Source organism: Dermacentor andersoni, chromosome 3, assembly GCF_023375885.2.
Source record: "Dermacentor andersoni chromosome 3, qqDerAnde1_hic_scaffold, whole genome shotgun sequence".
Classification (NCBI taxonomy): domain Eukaryota; kingdom Metazoa; phylum Arthropoda; class Arachnida; order Ixodida; family Ixodidae; genus Dermacentor; species Dermacentor andersoni.
Window position 1 is genome coordinate 95,489,831 of NC_092816.1, and position 16,891 is coordinate 95,506,721.

The 16,891-nt window shown below is 46.2% G+C and overlaps 1 protein-coding gene across 1 annotated transcript in view; it reads right to left on the reverse strand.

The window, feature by feature from the left end:
* The window catches only part of LOC126541972 (SEC14-like protein 2), a 72,240-nt gene extending 62,218 nt beyond the window's left edge, over positions 1–10,022 (reverse strand). Inside the window, exon 1 of the mRNA XM_050188945.3 lies at positions 9,502–10,022. Within this exon, the coding sequence (XP_050044902.1) occupies positions 9,502–9,555 (54 nt within the window). The 5' untranslated portion in view covers positions 9,556–10,022. The remainder of the gene's footprint in view (positions 1–9,501) is intronic.
* Between the last annotated feature and the right edge of the window lie 6,869 nt (positions 10,023–16,891).

Consider the following 16,891-nt stretch of genomic DNA (forward strand, 5'->3'; position numbering starts at 1 on the left):
AGTGAGCACCGAGTGCGTGAGGGAGGATGCACATGGACACTATAAACGGTCTCTTAAGCCTGCAGCCCATGTAAGGTGCGTCCGTTCTGTGAAATTCGCTTTCCGTTACCGGTCTAAGCGTACGTTGACGTCACCTAGAAGACTCAAGACACTCACGACAATCGTTTCGACATAACATCATAAATAAAAAAAAACTGAAGGTCGAGTTTCTGTATCAGTCGCAATCACGTTTTATACAATTGGTGGTCTATACATCCGCACACTTTTCTTTTTTTCAAGCTTGACTGTTTTCATAGGAAAGTGCTCTTACTTGGTAAACTTGGTAACATGCATCGGTATTGATGCCCTTCCCTGTGCCCCGATAGCAAGGTTATCTCATGTCTTGTTCTTCGTGTGGTGCTTGCACAGACGTTCTGGCAACGTGCACTCTCACTGGACCACCCCCGTGTTGCCGATACAGCATGCTCTATGATCCTTCATGGAATGTATCACGACAGGCTGCGCTCGATTTAATACGGCATTTTATATTGCCGAGATATTTTCGTTTGCGCCTATTCTTTCGCTTGTCTATTTTTTTATCGTCACATTTCTTAGTCCGCGGGGTTCATTTCTAGGCCTGTTGGATAGCCGGCCCTTCGATGACATGTTTTACAATACTTGCCTCACTTAGTAAGCAACAACCTTCGATATGGTAAACGTTCGGCCAGTCGCCGTTTACCCACAGCATGTGCTTACTCTAACAATTCTGGGAGTCTCTTCTACACAACGCGTTTCTTTTTCCATTCACCTGCCCTACGGAAAATGCCAGATGTCAGAGCTTCAACTCCAGTGATAGCATGTCCCCCTGCCGTATTCGATCAAACTCAGCGACATTTAAGAAAAATATACGTAGTAAGTACACAGCTTCTATATGGAACGCGGGCGGCGGTCGAACACGATTGATCAACCGAGACAAGCGCTTCCTTTATCGATGCAACCAGCGGTAGCTCGCTGTCGCATTTACGAGAAAACCGACAGTAGTGTGCCCTCTTGTCCTTGTCTGTTTTGCGCACTGTCTTCTTCCTATGCATTATGAACCGTGTAGCCAAGCAACAAGTGTTATTGTTGTATCGATTGCGGTCGTGCGGTACATGCGGACGTTTTCGCCTCGATTCACTCCCCTCAATACGCCGCCCTACCTATCCAGTGGTCCCCTACTGAGCGCCGCGTGAGAGTATAGTTATATGCATAAAAGAAAAAAATAAAAGCGAAGAGTGACAGTTGTTCGCGGTGAATTCCGCACACACAGTTGTTACGCAGTCACAGGATTGCTGCAGCCGTCGGGTAAACAAGGTCGCCGGCACCGGGCCCCTTTCTGCCTGCATGCACTACGCCCTCCCATCAAGAGAGAATACGTATTATACGCATTTTCATGCAATTTCTTTGTTCCCAACAGCAAGTAAGCCCCGCCTAGAAGAAAATTAGGGCCACTTTTTTTTTATTTCGTTTGCCCTTGATCACTTGAGAACTCGCGCGAAGCAGTAGTCATCCAACAAGAACGCGTAAGTGGCACACTGAAATAATGAACGTTTATGTAAAAAAAAAACAAAAAAAACAGTCAGACAGGAAGAAAGACAAAATAATGAAAAGAAAAAGAAAGCTCTCTCCCTCGAGTATTGCGCAAGATTTCTGAATGCGCGTCCCTTGTGTTATATTACTTCGTGGCGCTCTCGTCTGAGAACGCGTCCAGCAACATTAGCGGCCGCGTTAGCAGAGCGACGTTTCAGGCACTTCCGTGATTTACCCACATGCCGCAGGAGATACGGCAAATTCACTGAACCTGCAGCGCCTCTTTGAAAGCACAGCCTCCTTGGACGAAGCAAATTCACCGACGAGTGAAAAGTGCCATAAATTGGCTTCCCTTTCATATCTATGCTATATTGTACACATTTACCGTGCGTATGCAGATCTATTTTTTTCGTGCCTTTGCTTTACCCATCCCGCTATTCTTTCCATTTTTTGTTTACCCCTACCCTACCCCCAGTGCAGGGTAGCGAACCGGAATCTCTTCCGGTTAACTTTCTTGCCTTTCCCACCTCGTTTCTCTCTCTCTCCTTGCGGGCGCAGCACTGTTTTTTTTTTTTTTTTTTCGTCTTTTTCTCTCATCGCTGGCATCACTTTTACCCTTCCCCGTGAGGCCCTCCAAACAACATCGCGAAGTGTCTGCTCTTAAGCCTTACCCCTTCTGGGCGATATCCTCGATCTATCTATTCCGCGGATATCGCTTTTATATCACTTTTTATAGCTCATTGATTCACTAAGCTAGAGATGTGGATCAGACAAGAGAAAAAAAAAAAAAAAACCTCCACGTTATCTTGACATCGCGTATTCTTTTCGAGTGAATTGGCAGGATGCCCATCACTCGTGAGATCCGTCGCGCCAAATGCAAAGTCACACAGCAGTGAAAGTATTGCCGCGAGAGCGATCGCTCGGGTTAGCGAGAGCCTGCGCCCGTCTTTCCACGGAGACACAATCACATGAAAAACGCGAAAGCGACAACATCTTTGAAATCGGGGCACCTCACCGCATCGACGCTTCAACGTCGAGGCGCACTCACAGCAGTTGCCCGTTCTTCCAACGCCTCCTCCTTTACTGCCAGTTTTTAATTATTCACATGCTCTGCTTACGCATTTTGACTGTCGTGCTTACATTTACGTTTCTTTTTTCTCGTACATCTTGCAGGCATTTTCGTCTTGCAACGACGAAAATAGAGAGACCGAAATGACGCCCTTTCCTTTCGCCTGTCTCTTTCTTGGTGTGTTGCGTCGTTTTCGTTGTAAGAAGCACACACGAACTAGCCCAATGACTAGGGTTATGAAGATATTTTCGTGTTTGCGGTGTGTGTGGGCTTATTAAATGGGATAACTGGAGCCTTAATTTTTTTTTATGTACGTGTTTTGGTATACGCTGCTCTCGTTTGGCATAATGTTCCATTCATTAACAATTAAACAACAGCCACAACGACCACTATGTGAACGCCCTTGTAAGAGATAAATAGTTTGCGAGCAGGCTGAACGCAACCCTCCCAAACATAGTATACTGCCTACCGGGGGTGTAGCCAGGGAGGGGCCCACCGGGCACGTGGCCACCTCGAAAATTCTGTTGTGTCACAATGCCGCCTGCTATGCTCCCCCCCGCCCCCCCCCCCCTCCCCGCCCTGCCTTCCAGAGAAAAAAAAATAAAACCCTTCCTGGCTACGCCACTGCAGTCTACGGTATGCTAGTTAAAATGCTTACTCTGTTACAAAAGTGCGCGACGATACGCTTTGGTAAAGCAGTCTCATCTGGCACGCAGGTGGTCTTTCGGACTAATGCAGAGACAGTTGTGCCCCGGCATTCCCTGTGAGCGAAAGCGAGGCTTCTACCGAAAAGCGCCCATGGCATCGTCAGCAGTACTGACTCAGCGTGTCTAACGTGTTTGCTTCCAATTTTGTACCAGCCTGCCCCTCGCGCTTTCCCTTTCCTGTCAAGTGTATGTGTGTTTTCATAAACAGTTCTATAAGTAGCCGATACCCAGCGATACCTGGAAACCTGCTTCTTCGGGAAGATGCGTACGCAGACATCCTGCTCAAGGCCAAAGGCACGCGAAGAGCGAGACGACGAGGTCGTCAGTTAGGATATCACAGATTGAAAGCCTATACACCGGCGTAGGTCGCCAATGGTCGACACCTTATTACTCGCAACCCGAAACTATATTTAGCTACGAGTCATTGCTTCCGAATTTTCCCGATTAGTAATAAACCTACCTCAATCTTTCTTTTTTTTTGTCGTCTCGCGAACGCGTAGGATAAAAGATACGGTGTCAAGAGGATGCTTTAGCTTTGGATCTACAGTGATTTTTTTTTTATTGAAGCGAATGTTAGGAGAGGTTGGCGCCTTTATGGTGGCACCGGCTACTCCTTGTCACTTGGCAAAGGAAACAAATTTGCGTAAGAAGGGAGAATAGCAACCCGAAATATGGCGCTCAGTAGACCACTCGATGAATAAAAAATATACAGTCCAACAGTACATCAGTCACAAAGTTCTGTGCATTAGTTCAGTCCACGTACGCATATATAAAGTCAGATGTTTTGTACAGCCGAAACACACAACACATGTAATGCACTGCAAGTACAGAACAGAATTATACATATGACGTAAAGTTGCGATCACCACATAAACTAATTACAAACCACGGACAACGCTTGTGTTACTCATTTAGCCTATTCGGATCATCTAATACCTAATATTTTCCCAAAATGCTGGTGTCCTCTAAAAACTTTTTCAGAGCAAGAAGCGCTCTTTTTTGAAGGCCCGCAGTTGGCCATGGGCCAAGTATCTTTTTTAGAGTGAAATGTCTTCTGTCTAACATCAACAAATTTGCTTGCAGTACCCTTCTTTGTGGATCGTATTTCGTGCACTCTAGAAGAAGATGATTCACATCTTCGTCTGGATGGCCACAAGAACACTGCGGAATAGAGACACGTTTTATCCTGTACAAGAAGTGTTTCGTAAATGCAGTACCAAGACGCAGTCGGTGTACCAATGTTTCAAGTTTTCTGTTGTCTCTTAGAGTTTCCGGCATTGATTAGTTTATACATGGGTCTATAGAGTACAACTTCGAGTTTTTAGTTTGCTGGTCAAACCAGGTAGTTTTGCTGAGGCGACAAGAAATCTGTCTCAGGATCAGACGGACTTCACTACGCAATAGGGGAAGATTGGTTGTCTCTGCGTTATTGTGCGCTCGATTCGCAGCTGCATCCGCTGCATTATTACCAGGAATATTGCAGTGAGCAGGTATCCACTGAAATGCAATTACGTGGTTCATTGCGCTTGCTTTTGTAAGTTCTTTGAGCGTCTCATACAATAGCGAAGTGTTCAAAGAATTTTTCTTATTGCTCTGTAGTAATGTGAGAGCTGCTTGCGAATCGCTAAAGATAACCCATTTTTGCGAATGTTTTTCTGATGTTATGAAACGCAAGGCACACAGGATTGCAAATAGTTCTGCCATGGTGGAAGATGTCTCCCGGGATAATTTAAATGTTTGCTCTAGCGCTAAATGTGTAACGACGAATGCTGGAGTCGAGGAATTTTTATGACACGAACCATCTGTATAAACATGGTTTTACTGAGGATATAATGAGTAAATTTGGAAGAGTGCCAGTTGCTGTGCGGCTACTATGAACATGTCTCTCCTAGATATAATCCCGTCGACCGATAATTCTATTTTAGGGCATGTTAGCCTCCAGGGAGGGTAACTAACATCCACTTTGCATAATTCAAATCTTGGTAATAATGCTTTATGTTCTCGAACAACATCGTGAATTTTGCTTTTGTATATTTCGGTGAGCGGGACGTTTAATGGATGCTTCTCGTGTTGGCCTAAGATGCGATAAATATGTCATCATGTTTCAACCGTTCGTGTGACTGGGAATGGGGGGTAACGAGCTTCAGCAATTACTAAAGAACTCGAGGTAGCCTGCGGAACCCCAAGACACACTCTTGCTAGTAAACGCTGAAGATGTTCCTCAGAAGTTTGCGATAAACCATGGAGAATAGGATCCGAGTAAGCAATTTTTTGTGTTATGAGTGCGTTATGAACTTGTAGTAACGAAGAGACTAACGAAAAAAGTCGTTTCGTGAGGCTTTATTTTTCTCGGCAAGATCACGCGTTCGAGCAACACACGGACTGACCAATTACGCTATTCACTTCTTGTAGGAACGAATCACTGCAAAAGGCTCTCGAAATCAAATTGCACGTATTGCTGATTACGGCCGGCACCTTCTGCGGCAAATTATACGGTTGTTTCTTTTTTTCCTTTGAGCGTGCGACTTCTATTGACTCAGCTTTGCGTCTTGTATTACTTTGGTCTCCATTTTCCTTAACGTCGCATTTTTTGTTCTTTGTCGTCTCATGTGACGGCGACAGTATTCTTTTATGTCTTTCTTTTTCCTATAGCTCGGTGCCTTGTAGAGGGGATTTTAGTTGACGTTTTTCTCGATATGCTCTTTTACCGCTTAAGAATAACACTATACGAACGCTGTTTCGTTTACAGTTGCATAACGCGCGAATGATGGAGATTAATGAAATACTAGGGCTTTACACACGCCAAAACCACGATCTTACGAGACGCGTTGCAAAGGAGGGCTCTGGACTAAATTTGGCCACCGAAAGGTGGCCAAATTTAGTCCAGAGCCAATGCACGGCAGTCAGTATTTTTTCTTTATTCTTTCTTTTTTTTATGCAATCCGCTCCTACCGGAACACCGTTATTCCTTCTTATTTATCGCAATCCTCTACATACCTCGAAAACAGAATGTTCGTGAGAAAGACGCTGACAGGCATTACAAACGTGGGTGGCCGTGATTGGCTGACGCGGCAGGAAAGTGCCGCGTGCTGGAATAGAAGTTTATTCCAGCTTCGCTGCACTTGAAAGCAAAAAAAAAAAAAAAAGGTTGCAGTTTCGATTCGCTCACAACGCTGCAAATGTTATGAGCAGTAAGCACGTATTGAAAACCAGCGCTGAAACTTCGCCCACCAGCAGCAGCGCCATAACTCACAGCCTATAGCGAGCGGAGGAAGCAATTTTCGGTAGCACGTGCGGCGATTTCGCCCGAGCAATTTCGCCGTTAATCTTGGGAGTGCGTGCGTGTGTCCAGCTCCTGACACGACTGGGAAACGGCGTGCTAGAATTTCAGAATGCATAAGAACGCACTCGCTCCTCACAACGCCCACTACTACCACATATTCAGTGCATGACTGGACGCGTCGGGCTAAACCAAGAGTTGACACGGGCGCGTGTCCGTTGTCGTTCGAGATATCGCGCCATTCTCACGGCCATTCTCGGCCGGACGGCGGAAACGCATTTTAGTTGCCCAGTCAAACTGGCCGTATAGCGCCTCCCGGCCGGCGCTGGTTCTCCATTCCAGTGTTTCCGGCGGTATCGATTGAACTAAAGGTTCGCAGATGCGAGCGAGCAATCTTATTCCGAGAAGACAACTTTACGTCAGTGCGCTATCGGACTCTCTGGGCTCTTTCCTATCGTACATTTCGCTTCTTATCACTGGCTTAGCTCAAATTCCTTCATCGCTTCATCTCGGTGCCTGTTTATAGATAAGCGACAGAGCGCGGCGTAAGGCCATTCACATTGCAGAACGCTCAAGAGGTAAGACAGTATTGTTTAGGCGCAAGAGTCTCTGCTGCAGCATCGGTGGACTGGCTGATCGGTAGAATCTTCGAGTGACAGTCTTCGAGTCTGGAGTTAGAAACCTCATGGCTCACTTACTTTTTATAATATGTAAGAGCACTCTGGGATTTCGGCAATGGACACAGACGGACATCGAAACTATTAAGAGAGCGAACCTATACCGACTATCGCTGTGAAGCGGCTGTCAGTGTCTAACGCCGTTTCGACACACCTCACCATCCGAAATAGTACTTCTAAAGAAAGAATCATACAGCTGTCGCCAATTCATTCATTTCAGAATATGTCCTTCAAGGCGGACCGTGAGGTAGCACGAGGAAATCGATTAGAACGAAATAATTGCTTGTCGCGAACTCTTTCTTTTATGTCACGGTCGATATTACGAGCACGCGCGTATCTTCTCTATCTTTTACGTCTCACACTATTTTTGCCTTGGTACGATCGACAAAAGCTCAAGAAAAAAAAAAAAAACATTCCTGGGCCTGTCTGAAGACGCGGGAACCTATTTTTCGCACTCCTCATTACGCGCGCAAGCTGTAATCGCTCAGCCCCCCAAAATTCGCTCTATTCATTTCCAGCGTAACTGCGCTCATGTCCTTGCCTTGGGATCTGCCTAATCTGTTCTTCGAGCCTCTGTTACCTCCACTACGTCAAAGCCTATCGACGCCGTTCCGCTTTCATGACTTGGAAATTAATCCGGCCAGCGCGCACTTAAGAGTACCTGGGGCCTTGCCAACAGTCGTGGCCAGTGTATTCGCATTGCAAATGCCGATTGGAAAAAAAGGCATTTTCTGCCGGTAAGAAAACAGCGCGACACGCTTGCGTGCAGTATAATGTGAGGTCACAACTGAACTCGAGCAGAAGGGACCTCGTCTCCTGACTGAAGACGAGGCCGTTTTCGATCTTCCGCGTCTCTGACCAAACGAGAACATTTCGAACCGCCGCGTGAGTGACGCATACATTTCCTTCTAATTACTGCGGCGCGTTCCCTTGAAGCCACAACGAGCGGCTGAAGCAGATGTAACGCCGATGACGCCACCGGAATAAACGCCGACTGCCAAGAGCATTTTGTTAGCGTAATATCGTTCCACTGCATTTGAAATGCCATCTTAACTCGCGGCAGGAATGGTCAGTACGGTTTAAGCTGAAACGGCCAATCGGGACGGAAAAGGGTTTTTCAAGTACTCTTCGTCGCCTATACGTGTCGTGTAGACTTCGGAGAGTGCGCGCCAAAATTTGGGTGCCGTGAAAATGGCCATGAGAGATGTAGTCAACGTTCGCGTTATACCGCTTTACAACAAAAGCGACGATGACAGTCCATCTAGCCTTGCGTGTTGCCGGAGGACGTCCAGTCACTCGTTGCTTAACAAAGGTAGAGCAAACACGAAGGCAGGCAATATTAGAGCCAGCTATCCCGAGACACAGTTAAGAAGTTGAGGCTGCACCTCTCACCATGTAACACACTCGGCCATACCAGAGACACAAGAACCTAGTAAGTCTACAAACCAAGAAAAACGAAATCCTAGATGCAAACAAGACACAAAATAAAGCTAATCAGAAGAAGCATCCCATGTGAACCCGCGTTAGCGAATAAAGGTTCATGCGCACTGTGCGATAAAAATACTATTATAAGCGCACAAACTCATGCCATTGGTCAAGTATTCCTGAAAGCAAACACTCATTATCAGAAGAGTTTGCATGCTTCTGCAACTAAAATCAAGTAATTAGTTTGCTGTTCCCAAGGAAATATTTTGAAAGGCCGTCAAAGCAAATTTCCGTTTTGCGAGGCATGAACAGGGCTTAAAGTCAGGGAGATTAGGGGTGGGTGGGGGGAAAGAGGCGGTCCCACTTTTTCTGGTGATCAGCGAATACATACACACACCCGCGTTGTTCTACACACATATACACACACAGGCAGTCTACGTATGCGCGAGTGCGTCTCCCCGCCTCCCTCCCTTTCTCGAGAAAAGGAATACCTTAAAAATTAAATTTTGAAATTTTCCATGCAGAAACCAGAATACGATTATGAAGGCACGCTGTGGTGGGAGACTCCGGAATAATTTTGAGAATGCCAGAGGGAGACTTTAAGCACTCATTTCGGTTACAACCACTTCTCGACACTGTCTGAAGGAAACGCTTACGTGTGTTATGGGCAAGAATCAAGTCACTGTTCGAGCAGAGAAAGCGCACTTTCTTAAGTGAAACTGGCGGGAAAATTGTTCCTTCCGACCAGCCTCTCGCTCGCGACGATCCAAAAAGAAGTGAACTGTAATAACTTACGCTTCGCAGTGCTGCCTCCTGTGTTGGGCTCAGGTCTCCGAGGTGGCCGCTCATTTTCCTTTTTTTTCTTTTCTTTTTTGTTTCCAACCGCGTAAACCCGTACGTCCGTCAAACGTCTGTTCTGTGCGTCCGTACTCCAAAAGCACCCTGCTAGCCACGCAGCGCGAACAGATCGCTAACTGTACCGAAACACCCGCACACCAACGATCACGCCGTCGTTCGTTTCAAAGCAGCGGCAAGGGCTTGCTTGCATTCAAAGGCAAACCACCACTGTACTCGCGTTGTTCTCGAGAGCCGGGGAGTATAGTGCTGTATGCCAGGCGCAGAACGATACGACGACACTGCCTCGGTCTGCTTTGTTCCGCCGGTCGTCTGCTCGTCGGGCGAAGCGGCGATGCAGAATGCCTGCAGGCGTGGGACGGGTTCCCGTTTTTGTTTGCCCCACAGTGGCCAGACGCGCCGCGCTCCTTTCGCTGTCCTTGACGGAACACGGTTCTCCCGCGGTCGCCGATGCGGAAGGCCAGATTGCTCTTGCTGTTACTCGCCGCATTGCGCAAACCGGCCGTGAGCTTCGGGGGACGAACTTCGCCGGAGGAGATAAACTTGCCTTGATCCTAGGCGCGCTTCTCTTTTATTGGCCTTTTTTTTTTCTTTCTACGTTCGTTCGGAACAAATTCGCTACTGAAGGACTGAAGTGCTTCGCCCACGCCAGCGGTAGGGTGATAATGCAAAGAGGGGATGGTATTCAAGTCTACGCCGTCTACTCGGTCTACTCAGGTGCCATTGAATGTAACTCACAGATCAGCTACGCTACGAGTATCGTAGCGACAGCAGCAATAATAAACGCATCAAACGCAGATGCGCAACCTATGGCAGCATGCGAGGCTCTCTTACGCTTGAAATTCGATCAAGCGTGCCGAGTTCGGTAAATTTTACGGAATAATTGTCAAGCGTACATAACGAATGTGAATAATAGATTACCGCTAGGTATCGAATGATTACCGCTAGGTATCGAAGACACTTTGCTGATTTAAAATCTGAATAAGTTAAACGAATCTCATGCTCCAACAGCATGTTATATTATTCAGACTTCTAATACCGAATAGTAAGTGCTATTCATGTGTTCTCTGCAACGTTTGACAGGGATAGTTAAAATATATGTCCGTTTTACTCTGTAGATAAGTTATTAGAATCAGGATCTGTTCATTATTTTAATTATTAGGTGAATATACGAGATGCTCGCACCCTATGGTAGAAATTGTCGCGGCGGCTCAGTGGCTTTGACGTTCTGTTGCTGAGGTCACGGGTTCGACCTCCTGCCATGGTGACAGCATTTCGAGGGGCCCGAAATCCATCCAGAGCCATCTGGAACAGCTGCTGTCATAAAGAGCCCAATAAATGAATCTTACGATTGTGCCGGCGGCTCCTTGTTCAAGTCATGTCGTGTCATGCGACTCTTCGTTCTTTAACTACACTCGCGGACAACCTGCTGACGCATTAAAGGGAAAGCTACAGGGGCGGAACTTCTGCACACGTGTTACTGCGCGAAGTAGTCCGGCAGAGTTTGACAGTGCTTTCGGTTTCTCGGAACCGACACTGAATAAGCGCAGCTTGCACGCACGACGGTTTCGCATTTGCCCAAGCGGGGAAAGAGGAAAGCCAAGGAAACCAGGCAAATTTAACACTCAGCGGTGCATTTTGTCTTATTTTGTTGTTGCAAACAATGCGTTTGTGCTTTCTCTTTTAAAGCCTAAACTAACGCGGATGTAAGCGTGGCACTTTTTGCCAGCAGCAGCCTTACGTCTGCGTGCTTTGACCCCGTAGTTCGCTCTCCGTTGCCACAGAAAGTTCATCGCGAGCATATTCAAGCTGTGAACAAAATATTTTGAAAAATGATGAATGTATGCAGCTTTATTGACCTCAAGAGCATGGTTTCAAGGCGACTCAAGAGCCCAGAGATTGGTGTAGCCAAAAAAGAAATAAGTCTTCCCGGCCTTTCCGTTTCGTAAGTTCGTAGACGGAGACTATTTTGACAGGGATGCATGACTGGCGGCACAATGACATCATCAATACACTTAAGGACTCGACGCTTGTCCCATTGAATCTGAAACAGGTTGCCTTACTGCATGTTTTGTTTCGTTCAAGCGTTGGGTACACATATCTTTGGCGCTTGCTGCTACCTCAACGAAATACGCAGAAAATATTTGTTTAGTGGCTTGCGTTGTTTATCGAGAAACCGTTGCTTATTGTTGCCGTCAAACTAAGTACTACATAAAACAATATATTTTTGTTATTGACACGATAGAACGAAAGGTTCGCGCCCGACACCCACAGCAAGCTACACAACATCTCCCCTATAAACAACGCAGGCCGCTGAACCAAGTGTCCAAACCACATTACTCATTCTTTTTTCTGGATAACCGGCTCTAAAGAGGCTGTTATGATCAGTCTGGAATTCAGCGTCGCAAGTCCGGGCAACGTTCCAGCTCGCTTTCCCTTGTCGAGCTAATTGCCCTCCTCTACGTGAAAACGTCACGACGCGGCCCTGGCCACGCCGTGAGCTGAACCGGGCAACAAAGAAAGCCACGAAGTGGAGGAGGCCATTGGCGTCACAGATCGACAAGAAGACCAAAAAGTGTGCGGCGAACACTCGGGCACTGGCAACTCCATGGGCGCACCAACAGCCCCTGCCTGAGATGACTCCGACGACCAAGAAATCATGAGAGGTGAACGATCTCTTCTGTGGAGGCCCCTCCGCTTTCCTTGACGATGGACCTCTCCGCCGATTGTCTCGGCTATACGCAGGCGGTAATTCAAGGCGATCCCGGCCCCAGTGTCGACCAGAACCTCTCGGGACTTCGGTCGAGTGACCACCTTGTACAAATAACGTAAATACATTTCTTCGCGTTTTTCATTGTCAAGATGCCCGCCTGCGTCGTTTTCTCCTCATTCCTGCGGTGATGATCCACCTCCTCCGATCCAGATTGTATCAAGGCGTATCTTCCTCATTTTTTCTTAATTTAGTAATAAGGAAAGAGAGAGAAATTTCTCTCAACAAATCTTTTTCCAATCAGTCCGCCTCCTTTGATGCTCTTTTCTAACGTTCGTCGTGCTCCCAAGTCCGTAACACATCACGCATAACACACTGTGAGCCCGTCCTCATATAACGGTTTCTCACGTTATCGCCAAGGAATGCGCGCCACACTTGCTCTGCTGCAAAAAAAAAAAAAAAAAGTGAAGCAAGAAATAAAACTGGAAAAAATATCCTTCAGACGCCTTGCTGCGGAAGTATATAGTATCCTAGTAGTCAGTGGCTTCCTGTCTAAAAGAGCTTGACTTCTGTCGCGCACTAAGTGGGCGCGCGAAGGAGGGGACGCGGTCCAGTTCCCGAGCCACTGCTCTCAGGAATTACGAGCGACCACTTGCAGCCTTGTACTTATTGACAGGCACAGTGAGCGTAGGCGGCGACGCGACTCGATTTGCAATGTTATGCAGGATGCAATAAAAGTCAGCGTGACGAGGTTCGTGTCGTGAAAACCTGCGTAAACATGTGTTAGATATAAAATAGTGGCAACGTTTACGCTGGTTTCATTGCAAATATATATATCGCCTGTTTGTCACGAAAAACACCTGAGATGCTCGAGTACGCGCGCAGGTTTACGTGAGCGAAAATCGGGTGTCATGGTGGTCATAAAGCCCACAGCTTCGTACAATTTCGGTAGCAACGATGTTTCGATGTCTTCAAGCTGGTGGGTTTCTCCTCTAACTGTGATCATGTTACGAGTCTGTCTGTATGTCTGTCTGCCCCTCTCGATCTCTTTCTCTCTCTCTCTTTTGTGTGTGTGTGTGTTTATCTGAGTGGTAACGGTCGCGGATCTCATTTGCGCTAGATAGCTGTAATTATGTGCAGGATAATTTCATCCAGTCAGAATGCGCTGGCCACCCCACTTCTATTCATCATTGAAGAAGGCGAGCTCTAGTTGTTTCTGATCTGGAAAAGAATTTGAGGACAATTGAGCTCTCTTGTAACAATCACTTTTACAATTAGCGCGCAGATTTTACGAGCCTACGAACATATGAACAGAGGCTTTGTGAGTGTTAGAATACGCAATGGGGCCACGAAATCGTCCGCCAGGAGTAGCGAATATGGGTAGACCAAAGACAGAATCACTCTTCTGACTCGGCAATGATAGCGGCGACGTCTACACCGCCGGTCTACACCGACGCGAAGCGTCTCTTCTGTGTCGGTCATGGCTTGGAGTTGCCTTCACGAATGCTTACTCAGCACTAATTGGAATGGCTGATAGTCCTGCATGTGATGTTTGTGGATGCGAGGAGAATATTGACCACTTATTGTGCCATTGTCCTCCACTTATTGTGCCATTGTCCTCAATTTCAAGCACAAAGACAATCTCTGTCCAACAGATTGAGGAAATTAGATGATCGTCCTCTGAGTGAACTGACAATACTAGAGTCCTGAGCGATCATTGGGTCAGAAGGCAGTGACGGCACTTTTGTGTTTTCTCAGTACTTTTGATTTGCGCGAGCGCCTTTAATTCCCTTACACGTATCTACACCTTCTCTCTCCCTTTTCTCGCTTCCCCTTCTCCCTTCGCCCAGCGTAGGGTAGCCAACCAGACTATTGACTGGTTAACATCCCTGCCTTCCTATATCACTCTCTCTCTCTCTTGAGAAAGTGGCAGCGCACAAAAAGAAAGACACGGACGAAGACAAGACGAGAAGGACGTGCTCTGAAGAGCGCTCGTCCTTATTGTGCTGTTTGCGTCCGTGTATTTCTTTTTAACGCTGCCACTTTTTCAAATATGTAGCAACACGCACAATTCACCCTACTAACGATTATTATGTGCTCTTGTATGAGACAAAAAAACTATGTTCAGCGAACTTCATGCAGCACTTACCAGTCTGGCGGCAAAAACTGGCAGCCGTTTCTTCCGACAATGAGCGTTTGAACTGCATATATGCTTACAAATCATTCTTGAAGCAGAGGGCCTTCACCCGAGATGTTATGTACCGCTATGTTGTAAATAATAAAAGAAACGAAATTATCGCTCCATCTTCAATAAACAAAATTCTTCGCTTTAGCGGTAGAAAGGCCAAAGACACCTAGGAACTGTCAAGGTCGTCTGCTTTGCGCGAACCTATTGAACCTATTGAACCTATCAGAACCTATTGTGTATTGTTCTGCGCGGATCGTCTCGCCACTCTTAGTATTTACCCGGGACAGCAAGTTTCGGACAGCAAGAGGCAGGCAGACACAAGAATAAGCGGACGATACGCGGCTCGGCGCTTCTCGTACTAAGAATCTCTGGACCCGGACAGGCCGCCCATGGAAACTGACCCTGGTAACCTTTAACACCTGAACTCGGTCAAGTGAGGGTAGCTTAGCAGGACTCTTTGAGGAACTATCAGACATTGTTTGGGATATCATTGGCCTTAGTGAGATTAGAAGAACTGGTTGAGCTTATACAGTGCTAACTAACGGCCATGTCCTCTGCTTAGAGGTCTCCCAGATAAGGAGCAATACGGGGTAGGATACGATAGTGGGCAACATTGACGAATTCTACAGCATTAATGAGGGGGTAGCAGTAGTCGTAATCAAACTAAATAAGAGATATAGATTAAGGGTAGTACAAGCCTACGCTCCAACATCCAGTCACGATGATGATGAAGTAGATCAGTTTTATCATGATGTTAAATTGGCGATGAGAAAAGTGCAAACTCAGTATACTGCATTAATGGGTGTCTTCAATGCAAAAGTGGGGGAAAAGCAAGCTGGTGAACAAGCAATTGGCAACTACGGCGTCGATTCTAGGAACGCTAGAGGAGAGATGCTGATAGAATTCGCAGAAAGAGATAAGCTGCAAATAATGAATACCTTTTTCAGGAAGCGTAGCAATAGAAAGTGGACCTGGAAAAGCCCTAATGATGAAACAAGAAATGAAATTGATTTCATACTTTCTGCCGATCTCAGCATAGTGCAGGATGCAGAAGAGATAGGTAGGGTAAAGTGCAGTGATCATAGTTAAGCGAGGGCTAGGATTCACCTCAATTTGAAGAGAGAAAGAGTAAAATTGGTCAAGAAGAAACAGGTCAACCTAGAGGCAGTAAGGGTAAAAGGAGTCCAATTCAGGCTCGTACTTGCAAACAAATATGCAGCCTTAGAACAGAGAGATGACGATGACATAGAGGTAATGAATGGAACCGTAATGAGCAGGCTTCCGTGGCAGCAATTGAAGTGGGAGGCAAGGCACCAAGGCAACCAGCAGGCAAGCTTTTCTAAGTAAAGGCCCTACTAAAGAAACGACAAAGAATGAAAGTGTCCAACTCAAGATATAAGATAGGATTCGCGGAACTGTCAAAAATTATCAACAAGGCAAAAAAAAAGGGATATTCCAAATTATAACGTGAGAAAGAGTGAAGAAGCCGTTAAAAATATACGCAGCCTGAAATCAGTGAGAAGGAAACTTGGCATAGGACAAACCAAGATGTACGCACTGAAAGATAAGCACGGTAACACCATCAGCAATCTCGAAGGTATAATAAAAGTAGCGGAAGAATTCTATACTGACCTGTACAATACCTAGATGAGTCAGAATGCCTCCATTCGAAGCAGTAATGAACAAGATACAGAAACTAATCCTATAATTCGCGATGACTTTATAAGGGCCTTGCAAGACATGAAACGGGGAAGAGCGGCCGGAGAAAATGGAATAACAACCGATCTAATCAACGACGGAGGCGACATTATGCTTGGAAAACTGGCGGCTCTCTATACGAAGTGTCTATTGACTGCAAGGGTCCCAGAAAATTGGAGGAATGCTAACATTATACTAATCCACAAAAAGTGAGACGTTAAAGAATTGAAAAGTTATAGGCCCATTAGCTTACTCCCAGTAATATATGGAATATTCACCAAGATAATTTGTAATAGAATAAGGGCAACACTGGACTTCAGCCAACCAAGCGAACAGGCTGGTTTCAGAAAGGGATACTCTACAATGGATCACATCCATGGCATTATTCAAGCAATCGAGACATCCGCAGAGTATAATCAGCCTCTCTATGTGGCTTTCATATTTTACGAAAATGCGTTTGATTCAGTAGACATACCAGCAGTCATAGAGGCATTACGTAATCAGAGAGTACAGACCGCCTAGGTAAATATCCCGGAAAATATCTGCAGAAATTCCACAGCTACCTTAATTCTTCGCTAGATAAGTAGGAAGATATCTACAAAGAAAGGGGTCAAATATGGAGACACAATCTCTCCAATGCTATTCACTACGTGCTTGGAAGAAGTATTCAAGCTTTTAAACTGGGAAGGATTAGGAGTAAGGATCGACGGCGAATATCTCAGCAACCTTCGGTT